The sequence below is a fragment of the Manis javanica genome, chromosome 7, assembly GCF_040802235.1.
Source record: "Manis javanica isolate MJ-LG chromosome 7, MJ_LKY, whole genome shotgun sequence".
NCBI lineage: Eukaryota > Metazoa > Chordata > Mammalia > Pholidota > Manidae > Manis > Manis javanica.
Window position 1 is genome coordinate 96,346,626 of NC_133162.1, and position 26,028 is coordinate 96,372,653.

General features: G+C 39.6%; 1 protein-coding gene across 5 annotated transcripts in view; it reads right to left on the reverse strand.

Moving 5' to 3' along the window:
* CFAP221 (cilia and flagella associated protein 221) overlaps positions 1 to 26,028 on the reverse strand; it is a 107,225-nt gene that overhangs the window by 58,312 nt on the left and 22,885 nt on the right. For all 5 annotated transcript variants that reach the window (XM_017653657.3, XM_017653643.3, XM_017653652.3 and 2 more), the window contains exons 4-7: positions 25,502 to 25,588; positions 25,241 to 25,339; positions 23,751 to 23,851; positions 3,156 to 3,259 (exon numbers count right to left, since the gene is read on the reverse strand). In XM_017653657.3, the coding sequence (XP_017509146.1) occupies positions 3,156 to 3,259; positions 23,751 to 23,851; positions 25,241 to 25,339; positions 25,502 to 25,588 (391 nt within the window). The remainder of the gene's footprint in view (positions 1 to 3,155; positions 3,260 to 23,750; positions 23,852 to 25,240; positions 25,340 to 25,501; positions 25,589 to 26,028) is intronic.

Genomic DNA, 26,028 nt, shown 5'->3' on the forward strand with positions numbered 1-26,028 from the left:
CAGAGGCTTATAGAGGCAGTCATAAACAAATACCTATGACATACACCCAAAATAATCTTCTGTTTTTAGAAGGTAAATTTGATTATGAAGAAGAGAGTAAATCTATTAGAGAAATTTGAAAAAGGACCAAGAGTGAGTTGAAATACATTACTGGGAATAAAATCAGAAATTCTTAAATAAGAAGAGGGGGAACTGTTAGAAAAAGCATAAAACCTAAATGTGATTTATTCCCACCAGGAGGTTTAAACATTTTAACAGTAAGGTATTAACAAAGGGCCACATGGTGGAAGCTGCTCAGGCTGAGAGTGGGAGTTGCAGGTGGGGGAATTGGTAAGGGCCTGGCTATACCTGTTTGGGTTTTCTTAAACCCCCAATGAAATTAAGACAAATGTAAGAGAAGGCCCAGTGTGGATATAATTCGCTTAGGCAACGTCTGGGAAAGAATGTGAACCCTGTAGTACTCAGCCAATGAGGAACCAGGGGAGGGACTCGCATACTAAGGAATAAATTATTTGGTGCCAACAACCTCAGGTGTGCCTGCTCACTAGACACCCGATCTTGCAAGACTGTCATTAAAGCCTCGCTCAGCTGTTCTCTTTGTCTCTGTGTACACTTATTGAGTTTGGACAAGTGAGTGTGTTTCTCACAGTCATGCCTGCACACTGTGGCTACACTGACTGCCTACAAACAGTTCCTATCTTGACTGCTCAGAAAACTCAGTGTTTCTTTTTTTGCCTACAGAACTTCACAGAATTACAGACCATCAGCTGGCACAGGACCTTATGAATGAAACTAGTCAAGCAATTATAGTAAACCAGATCCTTCCCAGAGCTGCTAAACCCAGATCACCAGGGATGGGTCCCTGGGCATCAGAATTTTCACAAGTGTTCAAAATTGTGGGTTGCTGACCTACTCTAAGCCCCAGCTGATGTTTGACTCTCCTCTGCAACATTGCCACCAGTCTCCAGCAACAATGAGCTAGCTATTTGATAAGAAACAACTTGGGTGTCTCTGGCAATGGACTAGTTCTGCCCTTTGGAGCAGAGCTCACGCCCATTCCTTTCCACACCACAGTGACTCTCCTTATTGACACAGCTAGCATGCCTTCCATGCCTTTTTCTGTTTCTGAGGCCCACCACCTCTTCCCTTCTTTGACCTGGTGGTGAGCCTTGCACTGAGACATCTGGATATGTCTCACAGTGTGGCTCTCAGGGACAACCCCAGAGGTCCAGTGTGGTCTGATAGCCCAGGGTGGGGCAGGATTTCCTCCTCTTTCTTGCTACACTCTCTATTTCCCTTAGTAGAGCCTAGACTAAGACCACAGTTGCTGGCACACTTTATGGGCACACCTTGTAGGTCAAACTTTTATAACATCTCCAGTTAAGGTGAAATCCAATTTTCATTTTATAATGTAGTGCATAGACTTTGGAACCAGACTGAGTAGGTTCAAATCCACCTCTGCCACTTACTACTGAGTGTCCCTGGACAAATTATTTAACTCTTTTGTGTTTTTCTATGCCTATAAAATGGAAATAATAATTGTACCAACCTTACATGGTCGTGACTGCAGATTAAATGTATATGTACATAAATGTACGTTATATGTGTCTATATCTATTGCTTATAATAGTACTTGGCACATAACAGTCACTAGGTAACCGTTACTATTATTATTCTATCTACTATTATTATAATAGCCTAACTATAGAAAGGCTTATTGTGAGGACATCAACTATACTTAAAAGCAGAAATATTTTGTTTAGTATAATTTTGGTAACCATTTATCTTCTCTTCTTTAAAGCTTAAAAATAATAAAGTTCTTCTCTCTGGGAAAAGAATCAAGTCTTGTTATTTGCAATATAAATAGTAGCCACATTGTATTTCAAAAATCTCAGAATTGTTTCTGGTTCTCTAGCAAATAATCTATTTCATAATTTAGGAGGAATTTGAATGGATAAAGAAATTGATAAGTACACATATATATAGAATATTACTTGGCCATGAAAAAAAGAAATCTTGCCATTTGCGACAACATGGATGGACCTAGAGGGTATTATGCTAAGTGAAATAAGTCAGAAATAGGGAAAGACAAATACTGTATGATTTCACTTATATGGGGATTCTAAAAAAACAAAACAAATGAACAAGCAAAACAGAAAGACTCACAGATACAGACAACGATCTGGTGGTTGCCAGAGGGGGTGGGGGGATGGGAGAAATAGGGAAAGGAGATTAAAAGGTACAAACTTCCAGTTATAAAATAAATATAATACAGGGATACAATGTATAGTAAGGGAACATAGTTAATAATATGTAACATATTTGTATCCTGACAGATGGTAGCAAGATTTATCTGGTGATCAGTTTGCAATGTACATAAATATTGAATCACTATGCTATACACCTGAAACTAATATTATATTGTATGTCAACTACATTTCAGTAAAAAAACATTTTTTTAATTCATAGTTTCTGCTTTGAACACTCATTTATTGGACAAAGTACATATTTGCAGTGATGAAAGATCTGGAAAGAAATGGATAACTACCCAAGCATTTAAAAACAAAACTATTTTAGTGTTCACCACAGACCACTGTATACAGATATTTAAATCCAAAACCATCAAGAGACAGAAACCGGAAAGCAGAAATCACTTCAAGTGAGATCTCACGTTCAAAAGTCCTGAGCAGTGTTGGGATTTATATCCTTTAAGGGCACGCAAAGACACAAACTGTCTATACCATGTGTGAGACAAATTCATTAGACTATTCCTTAAAATTCTGAAAGTTTTGGAAGAAATAATATTCCTATTTTATTTGAAATTGAATTAAAAGATGAATACACAACCAAGGATGTACCAAGAGCCAAAACTAGAATTAGAATGGATTAACTCCTGATTTCAAGGTTTGATCTAGGTAGAAATTTATGTGGACACTATTATCTGCATGATACAAATGATCCCAAAGTGTCCTTATTCCCAAGTGCCTGATTCCAATTTACATATGTATACACAAAATGTATTACTGTTACACATTTGAAAACACCATATTCAAATGTGGTTGATTCTCTTTTATAACTTGAGGCCTACTCTCCAAATCCTCTTTGATCTGAGAACTCTAAGGAAATTGGAAACTCGAAATCTTGACTCTTCTTACCTGATGTTGGCTTAATAGTGAAGGCTTGATGAGACTGAATCAAAGTAATATGAAACTCGAAATCTACAGGGCAGCTGCACTGCAATGGAATAACATACTTTTTACTGCAAAAAAAACCAAAAACAAAAACAGAAAATATATTTTTTTTTATAACTAGCTTTTTTGGTATCAATGACTAGACTCAAGTTATATGATAGACAACCACAGCAACGACTGTAGTCAACACAGATGCGGTAATTCCCGGGACCCAGCTACCCTACACATTTCCCAGGTATTAACTATTCTAATCCTATGAGGTGCTACAATGATGATCCTCACAGAAGAGGAGAGGGGTCCACAAGAGAGGGTAGGTGTCCTGACCAAGATGTCACAGCTAATTAGTGGCATGTCTAGGATTCAGTGCAGGCTTCCACACTCTAACACCCCTGTCCTCGCTGCCTCTTGAGAGCTATCAGGTTTCTCTAGTGGATATTCACAGTCAAAGCGGAAGGGCATCTCTGCCACGTAACAGACCCAGGGGCCCCTGGAGAAGCAGAAAGCCTGGGAACACCCTGCCATTACAGAGCTTGGAATGAGACCACATTGAAGAAACCACACTTGTGCTTGTGCTTGATGGAAATGAGTTAGAGACTCTTTACATGGTTAAAAGTTCAACCACCAGTAGAGGATCTGGAGTGAATTTTGTGTATTCAGAAATGCTCTCTCATCTGAGACAAAGCCAACTCCTAAGTTAGCTTGAGGTTGTTGTTTATGGCATTTCCAGAGTTGCTGTAGCAGTGGCATTTCTGAGAGCCCCCAGCTTCGCCTAGCATCCTCTCCTCATCTGGGGCCCAGCAGGTGGGACAGTTTGCAGCCTGAGGGAGGCCTGCAGGAGAGAAGTCCCCTGCCCTCCCTTGGCATCCTGAGCAGAGCTGGGGCAGGTGCTCTGGGCCTCTTTAGTAGCAGCCTGATCAGCCCCTCCCTGAGGTGACCCAGCTCTGCCCTCTGTCCTTGCCTTTCTTTGTACCTCCTCCTCCTCCACCTTCCTGCCCATCACACCATGTTGCCCATGGGCTGGTCAACTGCCCTTCTCCCTAACATTTCCCACTTCACACTCCAGGGCAGAGCTACCAGGCCAGTTGCTTTCTGGAAGGTGCCTGGCCTGACCTAGTCTGTCTGGGCTCTTTTCCCATCAGGACCTGCTTCCTTACCTGCCCAGGGCCTGTCTACCTGGGAGGCTGAAAATCCTGCAAAGGCAGAGCTGAGCCTACTTGCTTCTTCAGCCTAATCTCAGCAAAATCTTGAGTCTGGTACAACTAAACATTCAACAAATATTTGTTGGAGCAAAGTGAAATAACTCTTCTTAGGCTGTAATTTTGGGGACATGGGGAAGTTTAAATGTGGTTTTAAAACTTATGCCAAGAGCATTTTTATTTGGCTTTCAATTGATTACATTTTAAAAATACCTGAATTAATTTAATTGTAATGGAAAATATAGAGAATAATCGGATAAAGATCCCTTTATCCACTACCAAGTTCTACCAAATTTTTTGTTTTCCATCAAAACATGGCCAAACACTTAAAGCTTTCTGTACACCTCTCCCCTGCCCTCTGCTTCTTCCTCCCTCCCTGGGCAAAGGTGGAGGTAACCTCTACCCTGTATTCACTGTCTGTCATTCACATGCATTTTTGTAATATCATTATATATGTATGTACCCATAAAATATATGATATTACTTGTTTTTAACACTATTGTCCTAAACTTCTAATTTTACTCAATTTTGAGATTTTTTTATGACACATCAAGTTCTGTTCATTCCTTTTGACTAGTGATGAGTATTATACTGTATTATATTATAATACATATTATTATGAGTATTATATGATGAGTATTACATTATATGACTGCATCATCCTCATTTATCTATTCTCTTGCTTAAGGGCATTTAGGGCATTTGCACTTTTCCTTATTGTAATGTGGCAGTGACAATCCTTGTGTGTAACAACTCCTTGCACATCTGTACCAGAGCTACTCAAGGTATAATTGGGAAGTGCAATTGCTGCTTGGTAGTTAAGTAAAAATACCAACTTTACCAGAGATGGCCAAAATGCCCTTCAAAGCCCTTTATCAATTTATACTTCCACTAGCTGAACATTGTTCCTGTTGCTTAACAACACAGGATTCTCAGACATTTTAACTTCCTTCAAACTGATGGGGCGAAATGGTATCTCATTTTATTTTCATTGAGGTTAAGCTCCTATTCATATGTACCCATTTGGGCTGCTGCTTCTATGAATTGCCTGTGCATATCCTTTGCCCATGTTTCCATTAGGTTATTCTCTTCTTATTAATTTGTAAAGTCTAGGTATCAATTTTGTTAATTATATCCATTGATATACATTCTAGATAAGGGTCAACATACAGAGTACTCTCCTTAGCCAACAGCAAGATGAAAACTTCATTAAGTTTTTAACCAAACCCATAAATCCTGTTCTATATCAGGCTCTACTAGAAGTAGGCAGTCCATCTTAACTCTCTGAGATGATTCCTAATTCTGAAACACAGGGTATATAAAGGTCATGACATTTTCAAAGCAGTTTAATTTAACATGCCCCACTGAACAACAGCTGCTCTACTGCATTGGGTAGGTAAAACTCATGTTACAAGTGACACATGCCCCTCAAGATGTAAGTAGTCTTGAGTAATGGCCAATGGGAAGTGCTAAACTCCCACACATGGTCTCTGAAGATTAGGCCAGTGACTCCAACAGCCACATGGCTATATGGTCCTCTGCCAGTAATCCTAGGGGGCTGCTCAGAGTTCTCCAGCATGGTAAAGGTTGCCACTCAAGTTTCTTCTACCAAAAGCTGTATATTATTTAGCATTTTTCTAAACTAAAACAAAAAAAACCTGCCAGAGCTTTTTACATATGCCCAACTATTAACTGATTTCAGAGTTCTGATAATTCCCATAGAAAAGGTGTCAGAGTTTTTGTTTAATGATGATTGCATGAAGTCAAGTTCCTGATGCATTAAACAGCCTGGAAAAACAAACAATTTCTTAAGGGCACAAAATTGCAAGTACCTTGATTCAGAAGGAGGCATAGCAGTACAAGTCTGGAATCACTGAACTTTGCTTTCATTGTGGTGTTCATATTATGGATGTCAAATTAGTACAGATGGCACCATGATCATAAAACAAGGACAGTCTAGATGCATTTGGGTCAAAATGAATCTTGGCAAATACAAAGTTTAGCTTTTTTGGAAGTTTCTCATCTTTGAAGAAACAGAATCCCATTAGATTATGGAGGGACTAGAAAATCCTAAACGAATTTCCCATTGTGAAATACCATTAAAACTCATCTACAATGAAGAAGTATGTATAAATGTACAGTTCTTGTGCTTATTATTCCTCAGAAACAAATAGGAGTCTGAATTAAACTATTTCTGTAACTTGAAGAAAGCAGCAAATTAAAATATTATAGAAGTTACCACTTTTGGATATAGCCAAAACTTTTATCCCTGTTGCTTTATTACTTAAACATTTTATCAATATGCTAAGCTTACATATAACAATATATTAACCACTTTAAAAGAATTGTTTCAATGCAATCCCTATCAAAATACCAACAGCATTCTTCAACGAACTGGAACAAATAGTTCTAAAATTCATATGGAACCACAAAAGCCCCCGAATAGACAAAGCAATCCTGAGAAGGAAGAATAAAGCAGGGGGGAATCTCGCTTCCCAACTTCAAGCTCTACTACAAAGCCACAGCAATCAAGACAATTTGGTACTGGCACAAGAACAAACCCACAGACCAGTGGAACAGAATAGAGAGTCCAGATATTAACCCAAACATATATGGTCAATTAATATTCAATAAAGGAGCCATGGATATACAATGGGGAAATGACAGCCTCTTCAACAGCTGGTGTTGGCAAAACTGGACAGCTATATGTAAGAAAATGAAACTGAATCATTGTCTAATCCCATACATAAATGTAAATTCAAAATGGGTCAAACACCTGAATGTAAGTCATGAAACCATAAAACTCTTAGAAAAAAACATAGGCAAAAAACCCTTGGACATAAACATGAGCAACTTCTTCATGAACATATCTCCCTGGGCAAGGGAAAGAAAAGCAAAAATGAACAAGTGGGACTATATCAAGCTGAAGAGCTTCTGTACAGCATAGGACATCATCAATAGAACAAAAAGATATCCTACAGTATGGGAGAATATATTCATGAATGACATATCCAATAAAGGATTGACATCCAAAATATATAAAGAGCTCATGCACCTCAACAAGCAAAAAAGCAAATAATCCAAATAAAAAATGGGCAGAGGATCTGAACAGACACTTCTCCAAAGAAGAAATTCAGATGGCCAACAGGCACATGAGAAGATGCTCCACATTGCTAATCATCAGAGAAATGCAAATTAAAACCACAATGAGATAACACCTCACACCAGTAAGGATAGCCACCATCCAAAAGATAAACAACAACAAATGTTGGCAGGTTGTGGAGAAACCTCCTACACTGCTGGTGGGAATGTAAATTAGTTCAACCATTGTGGAAAGCAGTATGGAGGTTCCTTAAAAAGCTCAAAATAGAAATATCATTTGACCCAGGAATTCCACTTCTAGGAATTTACCCTAAGAATGCAGCAGCCCAGTTTGAAAAAGACATATGCACCCCTATGTTTATAGAGCGCTATTTACAATAGCTAAGATATGGAAGCAACCTAAGTGTCCATCAGTAGATGAATGGATAAAGATGTAGTACATATACACAATGGAATATTATTCAGCCATAAGAAGAAAACAAATCCTACCATTTGTAACAACATGCATGGAGCTAGAGGGTATTATGCTCAGTGAAATAAGCCAGGTGGGAAAAGGCAAGTATCACATGATTTCACTCATCTGTGGAGTATAAGAACAAAGAAAAAAACTGAAGGAACAAAACAGCAGCAGACTTACAGAACCCAAGAATGCACTAACAGTTACCAAAGGGAAAGGGACTGGCGAGGATGGGTGGGAAGGGAGGGACAAGGGGGGAAAAGAGGCATTACAATTAGCAGACTATAATGTAGAGGGTGGGGGGCACAGGGAGGGCTGTACAACACAAAGAAGACAAGTAGTGATTCTACAGCATTTTACTATGCTGATGGACAGTGACTGTAATGGGATATGTGGTGGGGACTTGATGATGGGTGGAGTCTTGTAACCATAATGTTGCTCATGTAACTGTAGATTAATGACACCAAAATAAAAAAATAAAAAAAAAGAATTGCTGCCTATTTTGAATAAACTCCAACCAAAACCCTGTAAATACTAGACATATGACCATGTAGAAATTATAGGCCTATTAGAAGATGAGAATACAAATTGCCTTACAGAAAGTGAGTAGTATAAAATAACATAGATTCAAACTTCTTTCTTGTCTATTCTCTAAACAAATGCTAGTAAAGAGCTAGACATTATGTTAATTTCCAGTGCATTACATAATATTTGCTTTTGCCTTACTCTGATGTTATTTTTATCACTTACCCTAACATTTAACATTGTATTTGTCAAAGGTGTAATCAAGGATTTTTTTGAGAGGAAGACATGATCCTGTGAACTTATTGTAGATGTTTCCTCCCTAAGTTTCCTTTCTATTATAGACAAATTTCTTCCCTAATTCAACAATCTTGAAGTCTAGAGAGTGGAAGGAGCAAGCCATCTTGCCACAAAAAGGATTTGACTCCTTTTTGGAGAATGAAGGTGAACTGGCAATGAGCACAAGAAATGCTAACTTATTACATGATGCTGGATTCCAACAGTATGATAAATGAGCCAGTTAGCTATGATGCTTGTATAAATCTGATGGAAGCACTATCAATGTAAAAGGCAGCCTCCCCACAGAGATGCATGGATAATTTAAATTATAACACAGACAGTAATATGCCAACTTAGTAGGACTTCTTTGTCAACTGCTCATTAATATAGAACTCATTTATAGATCAAAAAATGTGGACAGCAGTGATGTGTCTGTGTGACATTCTTTCCCTTCTAAAAGTATGGAAGACTCACATGAAAAAAATTTGAGTCTGGGAAAGCACTGGGATTACACATCATGGCAGTTTTAAAATAAGTTTATAAACTCAACACTCCCATTAGAAGTGGGAGTCTAAGTCTCTTTACTTGGAATGTGTTCTCTATGAACACCTAACTACTAGAATATAGTGGAAATGATGCTGCACTCCTTTCTTTCTTTTTTTCCCACTTTATTTATTTAGTTAGTTATCATTAATCTACAATTATATGAAGAACATTATGTTTACTAGGCTCTCCCCTACCCCAAGTCCCCCCACCACGAACCCCCATTACAGTCATCGTCCATTAGCATAGTAAAATGTTGTAGAATCACTACTTGTCTTCTCTGTGTTGCACAGCCTTCTCTGTGCCCCCCCACATTATACATGCTAATAGTAATGCCCTCTTTCTTTTTCCCCACCCTCATCCCTCCCTTCCCACCCATCGTCTCTTTCCCTTTGGTAACTATTAGTCCATTCTTGGGTTCTGTGATTCTGCTGCTGTTTTGTTCCTTCAGTTTTCCTTTGTTCTTATACTCCACATATGAGTGAAATCATTTGGTACATGTCCTTCTCTGCCTGGCTTATTTCACTGAGCATAATACCCTCTAGCTCCATCCATGTTGTTGCGAATGGTAGGATCTGTTTTTTTCTTATGGCTGCGTAATATTCCATTGTGTATATGTACCACATCTTCTTCATCCATTCATCTACTGATGGACATTAGGTTGCTTCCATATCTTGGCTATTGTAAATAGTGCAGTGATAAATATAGGGGTGCATCTATCTTTTTCAAACTGGAGTGCTGCATTCTTAGGGTAAATTCCTAGAAGTGGAATTCCTCGGTCAAATGGTATTTCTATTTTGAGCATTCTGAGGAACCTCCATACTGCTTTCCACAATGGTTGAACTAGTTTACATTCCTACAAGCAGTGGAGGAGGGTTCCCCTTTCTCCACAACCTCGCCAACATTTGTTGTTGTTTGTCTTTTTGATGATGGTGATCCTTACTGGTGTGAGGTGATATCTCATTGTGGTTTTAATTTGCATTTCTCTGATGATTAGCGATGTGGAGCATCTTTTCATGTGTCTGTTGGCCATCTGGATATCTTCTTTAGAGAACTGTCTATTCAGCTCCTCTGCCCATTTTTTAATTGGATTATTTGCTTTTTGTTTGTTGAGGTGCATGAGCTCTTTATATATTTTGGATGTCAAGCCTTTATCGGATCTGTCATTTACGAATATATTCTCCCATACTGTACAGTACCCCCCTTGTTCTATTGATGGTGTCCTTTGCTGCACAGAAGCCCTTCAGTTTGATATAGTCCCACCCGTTCATTTTTGCTTTTGTTTTCCTTGCCCAGGGAGATATGTTCATGAAGAAGTCACTCATGTTTATGTCCAAGAGATTTTTGCGTATGTTTTTTTCTAAGAGTTTTATGGTTTCATGACTTACATTCAGGTCTTTGATCCATTTTGAATTTACTTTTGTGTATAGGGTTAGACAATGATCCACTTTCATTCTCTTACATGTAGCTGTCCAGTTTTGCCAGCACCATCTGTTGAAGAGACTGTCATTTCCCCATTGTATGTCCATGGCTCCTTTATCAAATATTAATTGACCATATATGTTTGGGTTAATGTCTGGAGTCTCTAATCTGTTCCACTGGACTTTTGTTCTGTTCTTGTGCCAGTACCAAATTGTCTTGATTACTGTGGCTTTGTAGTAGAGCTTGAAGTTGGGGAGTGAGATCCCCCCCACTTTATTCTTCTTTCTCAGGATTTCTTTGGCTATTCAGGGCCTTTGGTGTTTCCATATGAATTTTTGAACTATTTGTTTCAGTTCGTTGAAGAATGTTGTTGGTAATTTGATAGGGATTGCATCAAATCTGTATATTGCTTTGGGCAGGATGGCCATTTTGACAATATTAATTTTTCCTAGCCAAGAGCATGGGATGAGTTTCCATTTATTAGTGTCCTCTTTAACTTCTCTTAAGAGTGTCTTGTAGTTTTCAGGGTATAGGTCTTTCATTTCTTTGGTTAGGTTATTTCCTAGGTAATTTATTCTTTTTGATGCAATTGTGAATGGAACTATTTTCCTGATTTCTCTTTCTATAGGTTCACTGTTAGTGTTAGTGTATAGGAAAGCCACAGATTTCTGTGTGTTAATTTTGTATCCTGCAACTTTGCTGTATTCTGGTATCAGTTCCAGTAGTTTTGGAGTGGGGTCTTTAGGGTTTTTTATGTACAATATCATGTCATCTGCAAATAGTGACAGTTTAAAATCTTCTTTATCAATCTGGATTCCTTGTATTTCTTTGTTTTGTCTAATTGCCATGGCTAAGACTTCCAGTACTATGTTGAATAACAGTGGGGAGAGTGGGCATCCCCGTCTTGTTCCCGATCTCAGAGGAAATGCTTTCAGCTTCTTACTGTTCAATATGATGTTAGCTGTGGGTTTATCATATATGGCCTTTATTATGTTGAGGTACTTGCCCTCTATACCCATTTTGCTGAGCGTTTTTATCATGAATGGATGTTGAGTTTTGTCAGATGCTTTTTCAGCATCTATGGAGATGATCATATGGTTTTTGTCTTTCTTTTTGTTTATGTGGTGGATGATGTTGATGGATTTTCAAATGTTGTACCATCCTTGCATCCCTGGGATGAATCCCACTTGGTCTTGGTGTATGATCCTTTTGATATATTTTTAAATTCGGTTTGCTAATAGTTTATTGAGTATTTTTGCATCTATGTTCATCAGGTATATTGGTCTGTAATTTTCTTTTTTGGTGGGGTCTTTCCCTGGTTTTGGTATTAGGGTGATGTTGGCTTCATAGAATGAGTTTGGGAGTATTTCCTCCTCTTCTATTTTTTGGAAAAATTTAAGGAGAATGGGTATTATGTCTTCTCTGTATGTCTGATAAAATTCTGAGGTAAATTCATCTGGCCCGGGTTTTTTTTTCTTGGGTAGTGTTTTGATTACTGCTTCAATTTCTTTGCTGGTAATTGGTTTGTTTAGATTTTGTGTTTCTTCCTTGGTCAGTCTTGGAAGGTTGTATTTTTCTAGGAAGTTGTCCATTTCTTCTTGGTTTTCCAGCTTCTTAGCATATAAGCTTTCATAGTATTCTCTAATAATTCTTTGTATTTCTGTTGTGTCTGCTGTGATGTTTCCTTTCTCGTTTCTGATTCTGTTGATGTGTGTTGATTCTCTTTTTCTCTTAATAAGTCTGGCTAGAGGCTTATCTATTTTGTTTATTTTCTCAAAGAACCAGCTCTTGGTTTCATTGATTTTTTCTATTGTTTTATTCTTCTCAAGCTGCACTCCTTTCTGATGGCCAAGTCTAAGAAGCTGACTTGTTTTGCTTCTCCTGGGATACTCACTCTAGAACCTAGCTGCCATGTTGTAAGGAAGCCCAAGCAGCCTGTGGAGAGATCTATCTACATGGACAGCACTGAGGCTTCAAGACTCTACCCAACTGAACTCTTAGATAAATAGCCAGCATATGAGTGCCATCCTGGAAAGTAGATTTTTCAGCCTGCAGCTGAGCAGATCCAACTGATTCTACATGGAAAAGAGCTGAACCTCCTCCACTAAGCCAGTCTAAGTTGTAGATCCATAAGCAAAGTAAATGATTGTTGTTATTCTATGCCACTATTTCTAGGGTGGTTTGTTATACAGGAATAGAAAAATGGATGCAAACAGCATTCTTTTACCTAATTTCTCCTTTAGTAAATGATTACTTTATTCCATTTCTGGTTGCAATTTTAACTTGGCATTTTTAACATCTTTTTTTTTTGTACCAGCTATTAACGTGTACCAGTCACTGTGCTTGTATTTCAGTGAACTCTTCACAGCCCTATGAGGTAAGTACAATTATGGTACCCATTGTATGGATAAATAAACTGACCCCATAGGAAAGTCCAAGACCACACAGTTAATAAGAAATGAGGTGGAAATTAAAGGTAGGACCTCAGAACTTGAGTTCTTAACTGTTGTACTGTCCTACATCTCCCAGGTCTCTAACATTAAGGACTAGCTAATAACAACTCATTGTTTGCCCTGCAGTCCTCTTTTCTACTGAGGTTCTCTTGGAATTTACCCCTCTGTGCATTAGGTGTTGAGATTTTTAAAAAGTATTTCCTCTAATTAGACCAGCAACAACCAAGGCCTATAGAATCTCAAGACCTTTTCTCAAATGTTAGCAATCTTCTCTCAAGTACTGGTATGTACCTAGAGAGAAAGGGACAAATTTGGGGACTGGCCAGTTACTTCCTTTAAGGTTTAGATGTAGGTTGCCATATTTAGAATATGACAAATAAAAACAGACAGAAATCAGACATAATGATTAGGTGCTCAGTAAACCAGACACCCAAACCCCCAAACAGGCAACAACTTGAAAAGATATGAAGAGCTGAGGGTAAATTACATTTCAAATTTCAAAGTATGCCCTTTTATCTAAGAATTTATGTTCATGTTAACTTTCATATGCTGCTTATCTTATTTTCAAAGACACAATTAATCTCAATGGGAATGGGGCCTCAGACCAGAAGCAGAGCTGATGCTTAATCATACAGTCAAGTAAACACAAACACAAATGCACACAACAAAATGTTCAAGGAACAGGCATTTAATTATTTTTACCAAGAGAATTAAAGCACTCTCATTTTAGACTAAGCTTAGACCAATATTAGAGGCAAAGCCAATACAGTCAAGGAGTCAGGGAGAGCCAATGTGTTTCTCTTGCTGGCCTGGCTTTCAAGCTCCTTTCCTGCCCTTGGTTCATTCCTTCCTCAAAGTCACTTAGTCCTCCCTATCAGCAAAGCCACCCTCGACTCCCCACCCTCACCCATGCCCTTGTAGTTTAGGAAAAGGAAGAATTCTGGTGGAAACACTAAGGAACAACCAGAATTAAGTGAACTCTCCTCTGCATACATGGTACAAGTACACTTGGTAAATTTCACTGGAGGCAGGAAAGGAACTGAATTCAAAAAAAGTTAGAGGTGACAAGATGACATGTAGAGATATGTATCCTATTCATATTTTTAAGAAACCGTTTTAAAAATTGTGGTAAAATGTATATAACGTAACATATACCATTTCCACCATTAAGTGTAGTTCAGTGGCATTCGGCACATCCACATCATTGTGCAGCCATCACTACCAACCATCTCCAGTGCTTTTTCATCTTACAAACTGAAACTCTGTCCCCATTAAACTCTTCACTCCCCCTCCCTCAGTCCCTGGCCACCATTATACCACTTTCTGTCTCTGAATTTGGCTCCTCTGAGTGCCTCATGTAAGTGGAATCATACAGCATAAAATACCTTTTAAAAAGTAAATACTGACATCACATAAAAATGAAAGTATTAACATAAATAATGTTACAAAAAATAGCACCTTACAATTCACTAGAATTGCAGACAATCTGGGATAATGTGGGGTAAGGGATGAAGGGCAGGGGGCCTTGTTTGAGTGAGAGCAGCACCTGCGGGCGACCAGAGAACTGCACTGGGAAGAACGCCATGTTAAAGGGAAAGGAAGCAAACGGAGGGCGGTGAGGAGGAGGGAACAGACTCCTGGCTGGTTCCTTTCTTTGTTGAGAAACAGAGCACTCACTGGGAGGAGAGGAGAGGATGTACTAAAATTGTGGGTGGGCTTTTTTTCCTTCAGATCAGAGGCCAGAAGGCCCATGTGCTGACTACATGCAGGCCATACCTCCTCAGAGCTCCACGACCTACAATGGTGTCTGGCCTCAAGCAGCAAGCGGAACACCAGCTGCCAGCCCTCTAGTCCTTGCAGCTTACCCATCAGCAGTTATTAGAACAAAAAGCTCACTTGGCACTGGAATAAGAAATTAATTTTTCAAGCAAGGCAACTTAAATTTAAATACTTTTGGTTTTTAAATTGTAGTATGTAAGACTCTAATGTAAGAATTCTTAATGAGAAGCATGGGACATATTTAAGAGAAAGCAGCTATTTAAGAAAAAAGTCACAATCTAATTGGTTGCTAGTTACTCTATTCTAAATATTCTGACAAGCATTCAATAATCCCATTCCAAAAACCCTATTAAAAATGTACACGCATGTGTGTGAGCAGGCATCACAGCCTGTGATGCTGGGCCTCAGGGTAGTGGTGACCAAAGGTGGCAGTCAACTCAGTGCTTGTGGTGAGACCTGACAGCTCTATAAGCCAAGCAGGGAGTGTGGGAATTATATGGAATTTATATATAAAGTATGAAAATCATATGTATAATCACTTTTGCCTTGATGGTTTGTTTATGGTTCATGATTGTAGTCAAGACAGAAACAGTAGCCAAGACAGAAAGAGTTTCTGTGTTCGTTCACCATGAGGATTTGTTCATTATCCTTCAGAAAGTGAAACTGTTGAGAGCTGAACTTAATTAATGTTTGTGCATGGAAACCCCAATATTGTTGTTAACAACCATTTTATCAATAAATATGAGAGATGCCTTCTCGGCACCACTCTTGTGCTGTCACGCCTTGAGTCCCCTGGCTGGTCCTTATGATCTTCGACGAACAATCGCGTCTCTTCCCTCATCTGCGGGTCAGAGACAGGGAAGGGACCCGACAGAGAGGAGCAGTGCCCAGGAATCACTTTAAGGTTCCTGGTGTCTCCCCAAGACCGAAAACCATCCACATTTTATGTCTCTGCCCACTCCAGGAATGTTCTTTAGGTAAAAACTGAAGCTCTTTATGTTAAGTCTTAAATATTAGAATTGGAGACTGATCCCTGAGTACTTTTTACAACAGTATTTTCAAGTTTCTTATTTCTTAGTCCATGATACTGACTTGGGAATTTCATATAAGTTACAAAATGTATATTTTAATGTTGAATTTAATGAATCATCACAGGAATTTATGTAGACAAATAGATCCTGAACAAGAAAAATACTCCACCTTTAATTACCACCCCTGCTACACAGTCATTTGCTGATCATACATTTGTGCCACTCCATCTCATAGCCCAGTGCAAATCAAGTAGCAGTTTTCCAAATAAAATTTGCACAAAATTTAAGGCAAAAAAGCAGAGTCTTACAAGTTTCAAGCCAAGGCCTTCCTAAGGGCAATACTGCTTTTCCCATTTTCAGATTTTCAGCCTTTTCATCACTTTCTCCAGGAGTGAAAAGTCTAGAATTCAACATTTTGTGAGAAAGACTTACGAAAAATAAAAATTCAGGCCTTCCATTGAAAGTTCCCTTTGTTGACTGACTCAAGTTGGCACCCACTCCTGATAAATGAAAAGGGGAAGATTTTGTGACCTTTCACTAATATAGACCCCTATGGTTTGGGGGCTGAATGATTTTCTTTTCCTACTAAAATATGTCAGAAAAGACTGGGTCAGGATGAGTAACTAGATAAATACTAGGTTAGCAAAGGGATATTAAATGGAAGTAATTTTAATTATAAATTACGGGAGACTTTTCCACATAGTAAAAATTCAGGCTATTGTTAAGTGACAGTGATTATCTTATCTGAATATCAATTTTGAAGTAATTTTGAAATAGAAGTTCACTAGTGCTGAAGTAAAGAAAAAAGTGTGCCAGTGAGGTCAAGTCACCCTTGTCAGAGCGGTTCCATAAAATGCTGCTGCTTCTTCAAATCAACTTTGAGTTTGGGATACATAAAACAAGTCCCTAGTGTGAGCAAGGTGCAGGTTTCCCTTGGAGAGCTTAAAAATGTGAATTTATTCTCTTTGAGTAGGGAGGACTTCAAATAATCCTTCTGAAGATCAATTGTATAGTCTTTTCCTGACACCTTCATTCTAATCCAGTGACAGCTGGTTCTTGGGCCCCTCACAAGGAGGCTCTTGATTGGCACAATTAGAAAAACAGGACCTGGTTGTGGTCTACAGTAGAGCCAATTCCCACCATCAATCTTTCTCTCTCAGTGCTAGTTTGAGAATCCCGTGGCCCAGTTGTTTCAACTCCCACAGCAGTGAAAAAGGCAGGTTTCATTCAAACATCCTATTCTGACCTTAGTTATTCTCATACTTTCTAGAATGAGCCATAATGTTCACTGCCTAAGGAAAAGCATCCTTTGGTAAATTCTTACATTGTAGAAGTTTCAGAAACTAAAATATCCTGGTATTGGAATGGTCCTTTTCTGTCAGTGTTGCTAACATGGCCTTGTGGTCTGTAGAACATTTATAGCCCTGAGCTGAACACATAGTTCCACATGCTGTGGGGGTAACACCGCTGCCTTCCCCACAGAACCAGGTCCAGAGTGGAAAATGGGGAGGTGACAGGGAATCCAGGAGAGGACCTGGGTGGTTTTCATGTAAGCTTATCTGTAGCATACTAACCAACTGGTCAACAGAGTCAGCATGGTGTAAGGAAGATCAGTTGATGCCACATGGAAAGAACAACTGGTCAGCTGACTGAATTTGTTCCAGATTTCAGCCAGTTATTTGGTACCAGATAAACACTGCTGGATAAACTGCAGAACATGATGAATTAACATGAATCATTTTTGAACCACAGGAATGGAAAGATATCAAATTTCAGTGCCTGATATAAGCATGCTCTTATTTACTTGTGTGTATAGAAGGGTACAATTGTATTTTATCTACAGTGCTCACTAGGCTATGAAGTGATTATATGATTCACATAGAGAAGGGAAGAGCAGACCATCCTCAGCACCCCACTGTATTTGAATCAGAGACATTGTAGCAGTCAACCATCAAATCCAGTCAATGAAACTGTAGTTGAATATATACAAGTCCACTTCATGACTTTGTAGAAAATGTACCAAGAGCTATCCAGTCCTCAGAGAGGCTCTACATAGATCACAGTTGCTTCTGCCCAGAAGCAACCTCAAAGTAAGAAAGAAAATGTAGTGGTATTAAATGCAGATCCTACAACTTCTCACAATTTTGTCTAAATGGGTTCTATATGCAAAGGGAAAACATATTCTTCTGAATCTACTTTCTGCTGGATTTGTGCTCTCCCATCACCCTTGTTCTTCACCATAATGCACAGTGTTTTTTCTTTAGCTGTAGAAATGGTAGCTTTACTCTGACATTTAAAACTTTATGTGCCACTGGGACCACCACACACTGCTGGTAGAAATGAAAAACAGTGCAGCTGCTTTGGAAAGTAGTCTGGCAGTTCCTCAAAATGTTGAACAGAGTCACCATTTAACCCAGCAATCCCACTCCTAGGCATATGCCCAACAGAAAAGAACCGTAGGTCCATGAAAAAACATGTACACAAGTGTGCACAGGAGCATTAATCAAAATAGCCAAAAAGTAGGAACAACTCAGTGTCCATCAACTGATGACTGTATAAACAAAATATAGTTGATTCACACAGTAGAATATTTTTCAGCCATGAAAAGGAAGGAAGACATGCTATGTGGTGGGTGAACCTTGAAAACATTGTGCTATTGTGAGAGAAGCCAGTCATAAAAGGCTACCTAATGTATGATACCATTTTTATGAAATGTCCAGAATAGGCAAATTTACAGAGATACAAAGTAAGTTAGAGCTTGTTTGAGGGAGAAATGAGGAGTGGTATGGGGTATCTTTTCGGGACAATGTAATGTTTGAAAATTGGTTGTGGTGATGGCTGCATATACTAAAAGCCATGGAATTTTAAATTAGAAAATTTTATGATATGTAAATTATATCTCAATAAAATTATTTTTTTCCAAAAGCATAAATGCCAAGAGAAAGAAGCTCTTCACCCTAGACCTGCAGCCATACCCTCATCTCAATCTCTGCTCTGCATTTCTGGGGAATGACCATCGGGCCATGCTCCCTGCTTCTGCACAATCCCTGACAGGTTATTTTGGGAGCTTCAAACATCCCCCTGTGCCATCAGCCCAGTTACTCAGTGTTGAAGCCCACCTTCAACTTCAGCTTGGACACCAGCCTTCCCACTCCAAGCCTTTCACTGTAGTTTATCTATATGTTGCCTATTTTTGTTAAAGTGAGTACCAAACTATCTGGACCTCATTTGTTCATTCTTAATCTCTGTGAATCTGTGCATTCGGAACTGTCTTTGGTGATGGTGAACATAATATGATGATGATGAAGCTAGTATAAATCACTAACTATATATGCTAAGCACTGTTCTTACTTTTAGGAACTATTTGAAAGCTTTAACTATTATTGTTAGCTATTAATAAGCTCTATTTTAACTCATTAAATCCTCACAAGTACTCTTAGAAACTACATTTTATAGATGAGGATTCTGAGAAGCAGAGAGATTGTAATTTTTCAGGCTCACACAGCTATTATGAAGCAGAGCCTGGACTGTAATTCAGAGGGGATGACTCCAGAGCCTTAGGGGTCAATGTTGTTAAAAACGACACTGCACTGCCTTGACTCCTTTTCAGCTTCCTTATTGGAAATCCTCACAGACAAGGCAGGTAACAAAAATGAGTGAAGAGGGTAAAGCATGAGGCAATAGGGAGTGGTGGGGGCTCTAGTGAGCTGGCAAAGATACTGCCCTGTAAAGAAGCAGCTTCTCTTCTTTCCCTGCTGAACTGATTATGATCATCAGTAGTGTGGGCCCAGTATTGCCCAATCTTCCTTTTCCTTGTTTTTTTTAAAGAAAAGTGGAAACTAAATTTTTTATGTGAAATCTTTTAATCCTTAAATGTTGGCAGCTAATTCAAATGTTTAAAAAATAAACTGTGTGGGTAACCACCATGTGGACCAAACCAAGCCCATCAGTGGTTTAATTAAATTAGAAGCCACAAACTGGGGCCAACAGGCCAAATTCAGAGCGGATGAGTGAATGAATGATGAAGCAATGGCACGTTGAGGATTAAAAATAGTCTTCAACAGATAAGATTTAAGGATTGGTGAACCACTCACTTCTTTCAACAATCACACTGGGCTTTGGGCTTTCTATGAGGTACAAATGAGAAGACTAAGGCTGAGGACTCAAACATGCTATACCATCTCACATCTCGGGCTTTGCCCATGCTACTGCACTGCCTGATATACTCCTCTCCTACTCCACTCCCTTCTGCTGGTTTCTAGTCATCCTTCAGAAACTCAGTTCAGAAATGCTCTCTTCTAGGTCTTGCATGAGCTCCCCCATCCCAACTGCCCCCAACTCACTTCACACTGAGCTAGTTAGGTATCCCTCCTCAGAACAACTTGAATTAGAAATTAGAACTGTCCGTTTAATTCTGATACTTGGTCTTAATCATCTCTGCATCCTCAGTACCTAACAATGTGCCTGCAGCATAGTATGCATTCAACAAATCTCTGCTGAATGAATGAATGCTGAATAAAGAATCCACCCAAATGATACCTTTAACTCCAAAGGCAGCCCAGAATTAACAGTGAGCATTTTAGGTGAAAGCACTTTCAAATACTTACCCCATCCTACAATCTGGCATTTTTGGATTAAATGCAGTGTAGGATGGCTTGGGCAGTTAGAAGTTGGTAAAAAGCCATTAAGTAAAGTGCGTAAAGTCTTAGGAAGGCACTGCCTGCTGCCAGAATGTTTGGAAGAGAAAAGCAGCATATTTATCTACTTGAAAGATTTTCCAAAATATCATACCATTACACACAGTAACTCAGTTTAATAAACTGTTTAGCTGAAATTTTCATTCTTATTACAAATGAAGGACATTATGTACCAAGTAGCTTGGGAATAGCCTCCAGAGAAGTTGGTAGATTTATACACTAAGAACTAAGACTGATGTCTGCATTATAAGGCATATAACTTCCACCAGCTTATTAAATCACTGTTCTCAACTCATAGGCCTGGCTTATGATTCACACAAAAAGTAATTTGCAATTTGTGGGGGGAAGGAGGGAAAGAAGGATGAGAATAAGGAAGGAAGGAGGGAGGGAGAAGAGAAGAAAGAAAAAAGGAAAGAAAGAAAGGGAGAGAGAACCTGTTTCCTGCCACTTAGATTTTGGTTAAAGTTGATATATGCACCCATTTAAAGGAAATAGCTATGTTTGGCCTCAAAATGTGTGCAATTTGTGTCTTATCAGAGGATTTTCCGTTGTTAGACTCTTGTGGTTCCTGTGCAGATCACTTAGTTCTCAGGAGGACTGGCTGAAGACAGGAACAGTTGATGAGGGTGAGGGAGGAAACACCAGGAGAGATTTCTGGCAGATGTTTTGCGGAAAACAGAGAACAGAAGAGCAAGGGGCCAAGAATATATGTCAGGTAAAACCTAAAAGTCTGTTAGTACCCATTATTGGTGCTGATGTAGGAAAACAGGAATTCTCATGCACTGCAGGTGGGTGTGTGAATAGGTACTACCATTTTGGAAAATGATGTGGCATTCCAGGTTTGTGACCCTGTGCTGACATGCAGTTACATTTTCAGATATAGCCCTGGAGACAGAACATGTGTCCCGCCCATGCACAAGGACACACAAGGGCAGTGCTGGTCACAGCAAAAAAACCCAAACAGTGGGAACAATCCATAGGCCCAGGAGCAGTAGAGCAGATAAAAAATTGTCATCAATCCATATAGTGGCCACTACGACAATGAACTGTAGCTGCAGGACTTAATGTGGCTGACCCACAAAAGCAATGTTGAGTGAAAAAAGCAAGTTACAAAAGAACTTTTGGCATTTTTGGATTAAATGCAGTGTAGGATGGCTTGGGCAGTATGATTCCATTTATATAATTCCATAAATACAGTATGATTCCATTTATATAAAGATCAAATACTGGCAAAACTAAAATAGTGTGTTATTTATTGATGTATATGTATATGTTAAAACACCCAAAATGAATCAAGGAAATGATTATCACAAAATTCAGAATAGTGGTTATAAAGTTACAGGTAATGTTTTTTCTTAAAACCTGTGTTAATTATATTATTATTCTTTAATCTGTACATATTATAATATATTCCTTTGTATGTATTATTTATTTACAATTATTAAAGAGTTGTTTTTTTTAAAAAAGTAAAGATGGTAAGTCAGAAGCTCATGGGAAGTCATGTGTGTTGCAGGGAGGGGGACCCCCATCAGTTGAACCAAGGCAATTGTTCCTGATCTGTATTTTGGAATAGCCCTGAGGATCATACATATTAGTCCATAAACACATCACCCACCCCACTACCACATGGGTTCACATGCCCTTCTAACTCTATTACCCAGTCATCAACTACTCATACACCCCTGCTCAGCACTGCCTGCAGGCACTTGGACTTGTTTTCACCCTACCACACCAAAGCCCACAGTCTTGCCCTCTGGAGGCATCTGGTATGTGCCAGCTCCTGGGGAGATTAAAGCCCTTGAGTGGCCCTTCTTCACCTGCAAGATGCAGTCCATGCTCTCCACTGCCACTGTGCCTTTTTACACACTAGATCCATCTGGAATGTCATCCTCACATTCCACCCCATGGTATTCTCTTAGGATAACTAGATGTTGCCCCCATGTGAGTGAGGACCTTCCCCATCTCTCCAGCCAATGATGTGCTCCACACTCTGGGCCTACATAGGACCCTGTTTATGCCTCTATTACAGTACCTAGCAGTTGGTGGAATTAATTAATGGTTCTGTCCCCATTAGACTCGAAGACATTCAGAAGGAGAACCTTTGCCTATCTTTTTACCATAGGTGATATTTAAAATATCAGCCAATCGGACTTTACATGCAGAACTCAATTAGAATGGATATAAGGCTGGATGCCGGTGCTGCAGGTGCCTCCACACCCCTCAGATTGCTAGGTATTAGGAGGTCGGCGGGAGGTCAGGAGGGGTGCCAGGCAGCTGGGATGGTGGGGTCGGGGCCTCAGGATAGTATACATTTACCAATCAGTATGGCAGTGCAGCAATACTTTAACAACTGGCATGGCCACTATAATCAACACTTAAGAGTTCCACATTCAGCTTCTTTATATTCCCAGGGACAGTAGCACCATGCCTCGTAGTGTTAATAATATGTTTACTGAGAAAAGAAAACATATCCTAAATTACAATTGGAATCACTGTTTTCCCAACAAGAAGGAGGGGGGAATCTGAGATTTGGCTTCTATAGTGACTTTCCTTTGTCCTTGCCTTCCCTGAATCCATTTCCTCCTTCATCTAAAAACAGAGAATGGTTAACAAGATCCAGGTTGGTCCAGTAAGACTGAATCCTGGGACTTCTGCTGGAACACCCCCAACCCTTCTGGCCCCTCTAGCTACCCATTGCCCTTATTTGAAGCTTCTGACAGCTGTCTTGCCCCTGTGAGAGGGAGCCTGTTGAGCAGGAAGCCTGCACATGGCAGTAGAACAAAGATACGGGGAGTGGAGTATGGTTCCTACAGCCTGATTTATAGTCCTCACTGCAGCCCTGCCTGAGGATCCACCTTGCACCTTTCATTTAAATGACCCAACACCTGCTGCTCTGGCTTATGATATTCTATATTCTGACTTGGGTTTTGGGGATTTTTTTGCCTTTGCAATTATAAGTCTAACTTAACTCAGCTAAAAGGATAAACTTCCAATAGGGAAAACACAGTTTTTTTATATGTTAAGGAACTAAACTTTTTACAGCCTATGACATTTTGGTATTTTATTTTGGCAACTCACCTTTCCCCAAGTAGGACATCTGATAGATTTATAAATGAGGGGAAGTCCAGCGTGTTCATGACAGGATAGGCATGGATGGGAATAAGCAAAGTGTCATCGCCCTAAAATTAATGGGGGAAAAAGGCAAGTTTGCCATATTGAAGACCACAATTTTCAAAGATGAACTTGTACATGCTTTATTTCTTGTTTTCTCTCATTAAAAACACACTTTCTTATGGAACTTGAGTGCTTAAGCACAACATAGAAATATTGAGTTTTCCTAGCTATAAACAAAGTATAGGTCATTTCATTAAAATGACATTCACTATAACCCGGGAAAACTAAAGATAATGATGCCCACACATAGATATGAAGACAGTAACCTATCTGCTTCCATTTCAGAAAATCACAGGGAAACACAATCTGTAGTGGCTTGAGAGGAAGCAACCATCACAGAATCAGCTGATCCAGACAGTGCTGAATAGCAAACAATGAACTGGCAAGAGGGTGTGGAGGCCTGCTCCTACTCCAACCTGGAACAAGACCTTTACCCTTGCCAGGCCTTGTTCCTTCTTTTGCAAAATGGGAATAATTCTGCCTTTCCTTGAAAGTGTTTGTAAGAAATAAAGCAAATGACAGCCTTAAAGGGTTAAACGTTTTGTATAAATGCAAAGTATTTTTTAGCACTACTCTTTAAGTTCCAGAGAGGTGCCCTGGTACTCTGTACAATGCCTGTCCTGGGTATTTTTCTTCTTGGTGCAAAATATTCCTTCTGAAAGCAATATTCTAGCTATGTTTTTAGTTTAGGGTTTTTTTCCTTTTTAAAGATTGAAACTCCTTGGTTACTAAAGCTTACTCTTCCAATTTAGTTTTGAAAAATTAAGTTTAGCTAAACTTAAGGCTTCTTAACTTGCAAGAGTTGGGTGTGGGATATAGAGAAAAGGGAAGTATGGAGGTGACAATTTTAAGAGATGGATTGACAGCACATGGAGCTGGCTCTGCCTGGGGCCCAAAGGATGAATTAGGTGACCTGGAAGAGGCTCGGAGGAACTCAGCACAGCCATGTGGGGTCAGGCTGCACAGGCTCCGTCTCCCTGCAGACTGCCTGGGCTGCCTCTGAGGACATGCCTATTCCACACCACCCAGTCTCATGTGTTTATAATCACAGCTCAGGGTTGTTGCTAATTTTTTAACCTACCACTTAAAGGAGTATGTGTAAGTTATTTGAAAGAAGTTTCATCAACTCCCAGTACCACATGATTAATGAGATTTTTAGGCCAGGGCAGGAAGGAAACATACAGCAGACTGTGTCTCATGGCTCTGTTCTGGATCTCGGCAGCCTAACGCTTTCCCAGCTGGGGCTCCTGTCACTGGACTCCATGCCACTCACACTAGCTGCCCAAGGAACGCCAGGCACTAGGCTGAGAAATTTCACACTTGTCCTTCCATCTCTCTTCTTCCCTTCTACCCTCCTGCCCCCAAGGGGAAAAAAACAATTTTAAGAAACCTACTTTACAGTGAACACGGATGCAATCATAATAGTATCGCCACTCATCTGGAGAAAATGTAATGGTGACTGTGAGAGACAAGCCAGGGACAAGGCAGTGTTCCTAGAAGACAAGTGGGCTTTTTGTCAGGACAAGCCCCAGAACATGCAGAGAGCAGGACTGGTGACAACATACTACATGCCCAACCCAAGCAGACCCAAATCACAGAAAGCCACAACCCAACAAAGACCACTGCAAGGAAACAGTCAGCCAAACAACACTTACCTTTTTCACATACTGGATCTGAAAGTATTTGGTTTGTGGGGATAAAATGTGAACATTTATGTCTTCATTGGAAATATTGATCAGATGCTGGAGGGAAAAAGAAGCATTCAGTGTGAACACTGATTTGTCTATTTGCATATTCATCTGTTATTTACACCTCATCTTGTTCCTAAAGGGATCTGAGGAGGTGAAATGTATTTTAAGTTTCTAAAATTCAAAATCCATCCTACACCATGTAAAGAATAATAAACACACCCAACACCATTTAAAGAATAAGAAAATATGTTCATGTGCCTTCTGCCTGGCTTAGGGACTTTACCAGAACCTCAGCCCCTAAGGTCTCCTAGACACGCATCGTCTTCCATGCCCTCCTCTTCTTCCCTGTCCTGGCCCATTACTGCACTCTTCTGGGAAACTTGGTTTGGTCCTGGGATTCAGGTGAGCAGGAAGCCAGCCGCCCACCAACCCGCATGGTTTCTCTAGTTACATGCCACTGGTCCTGGGCCTGGCAACACTTAGGCAGTCAA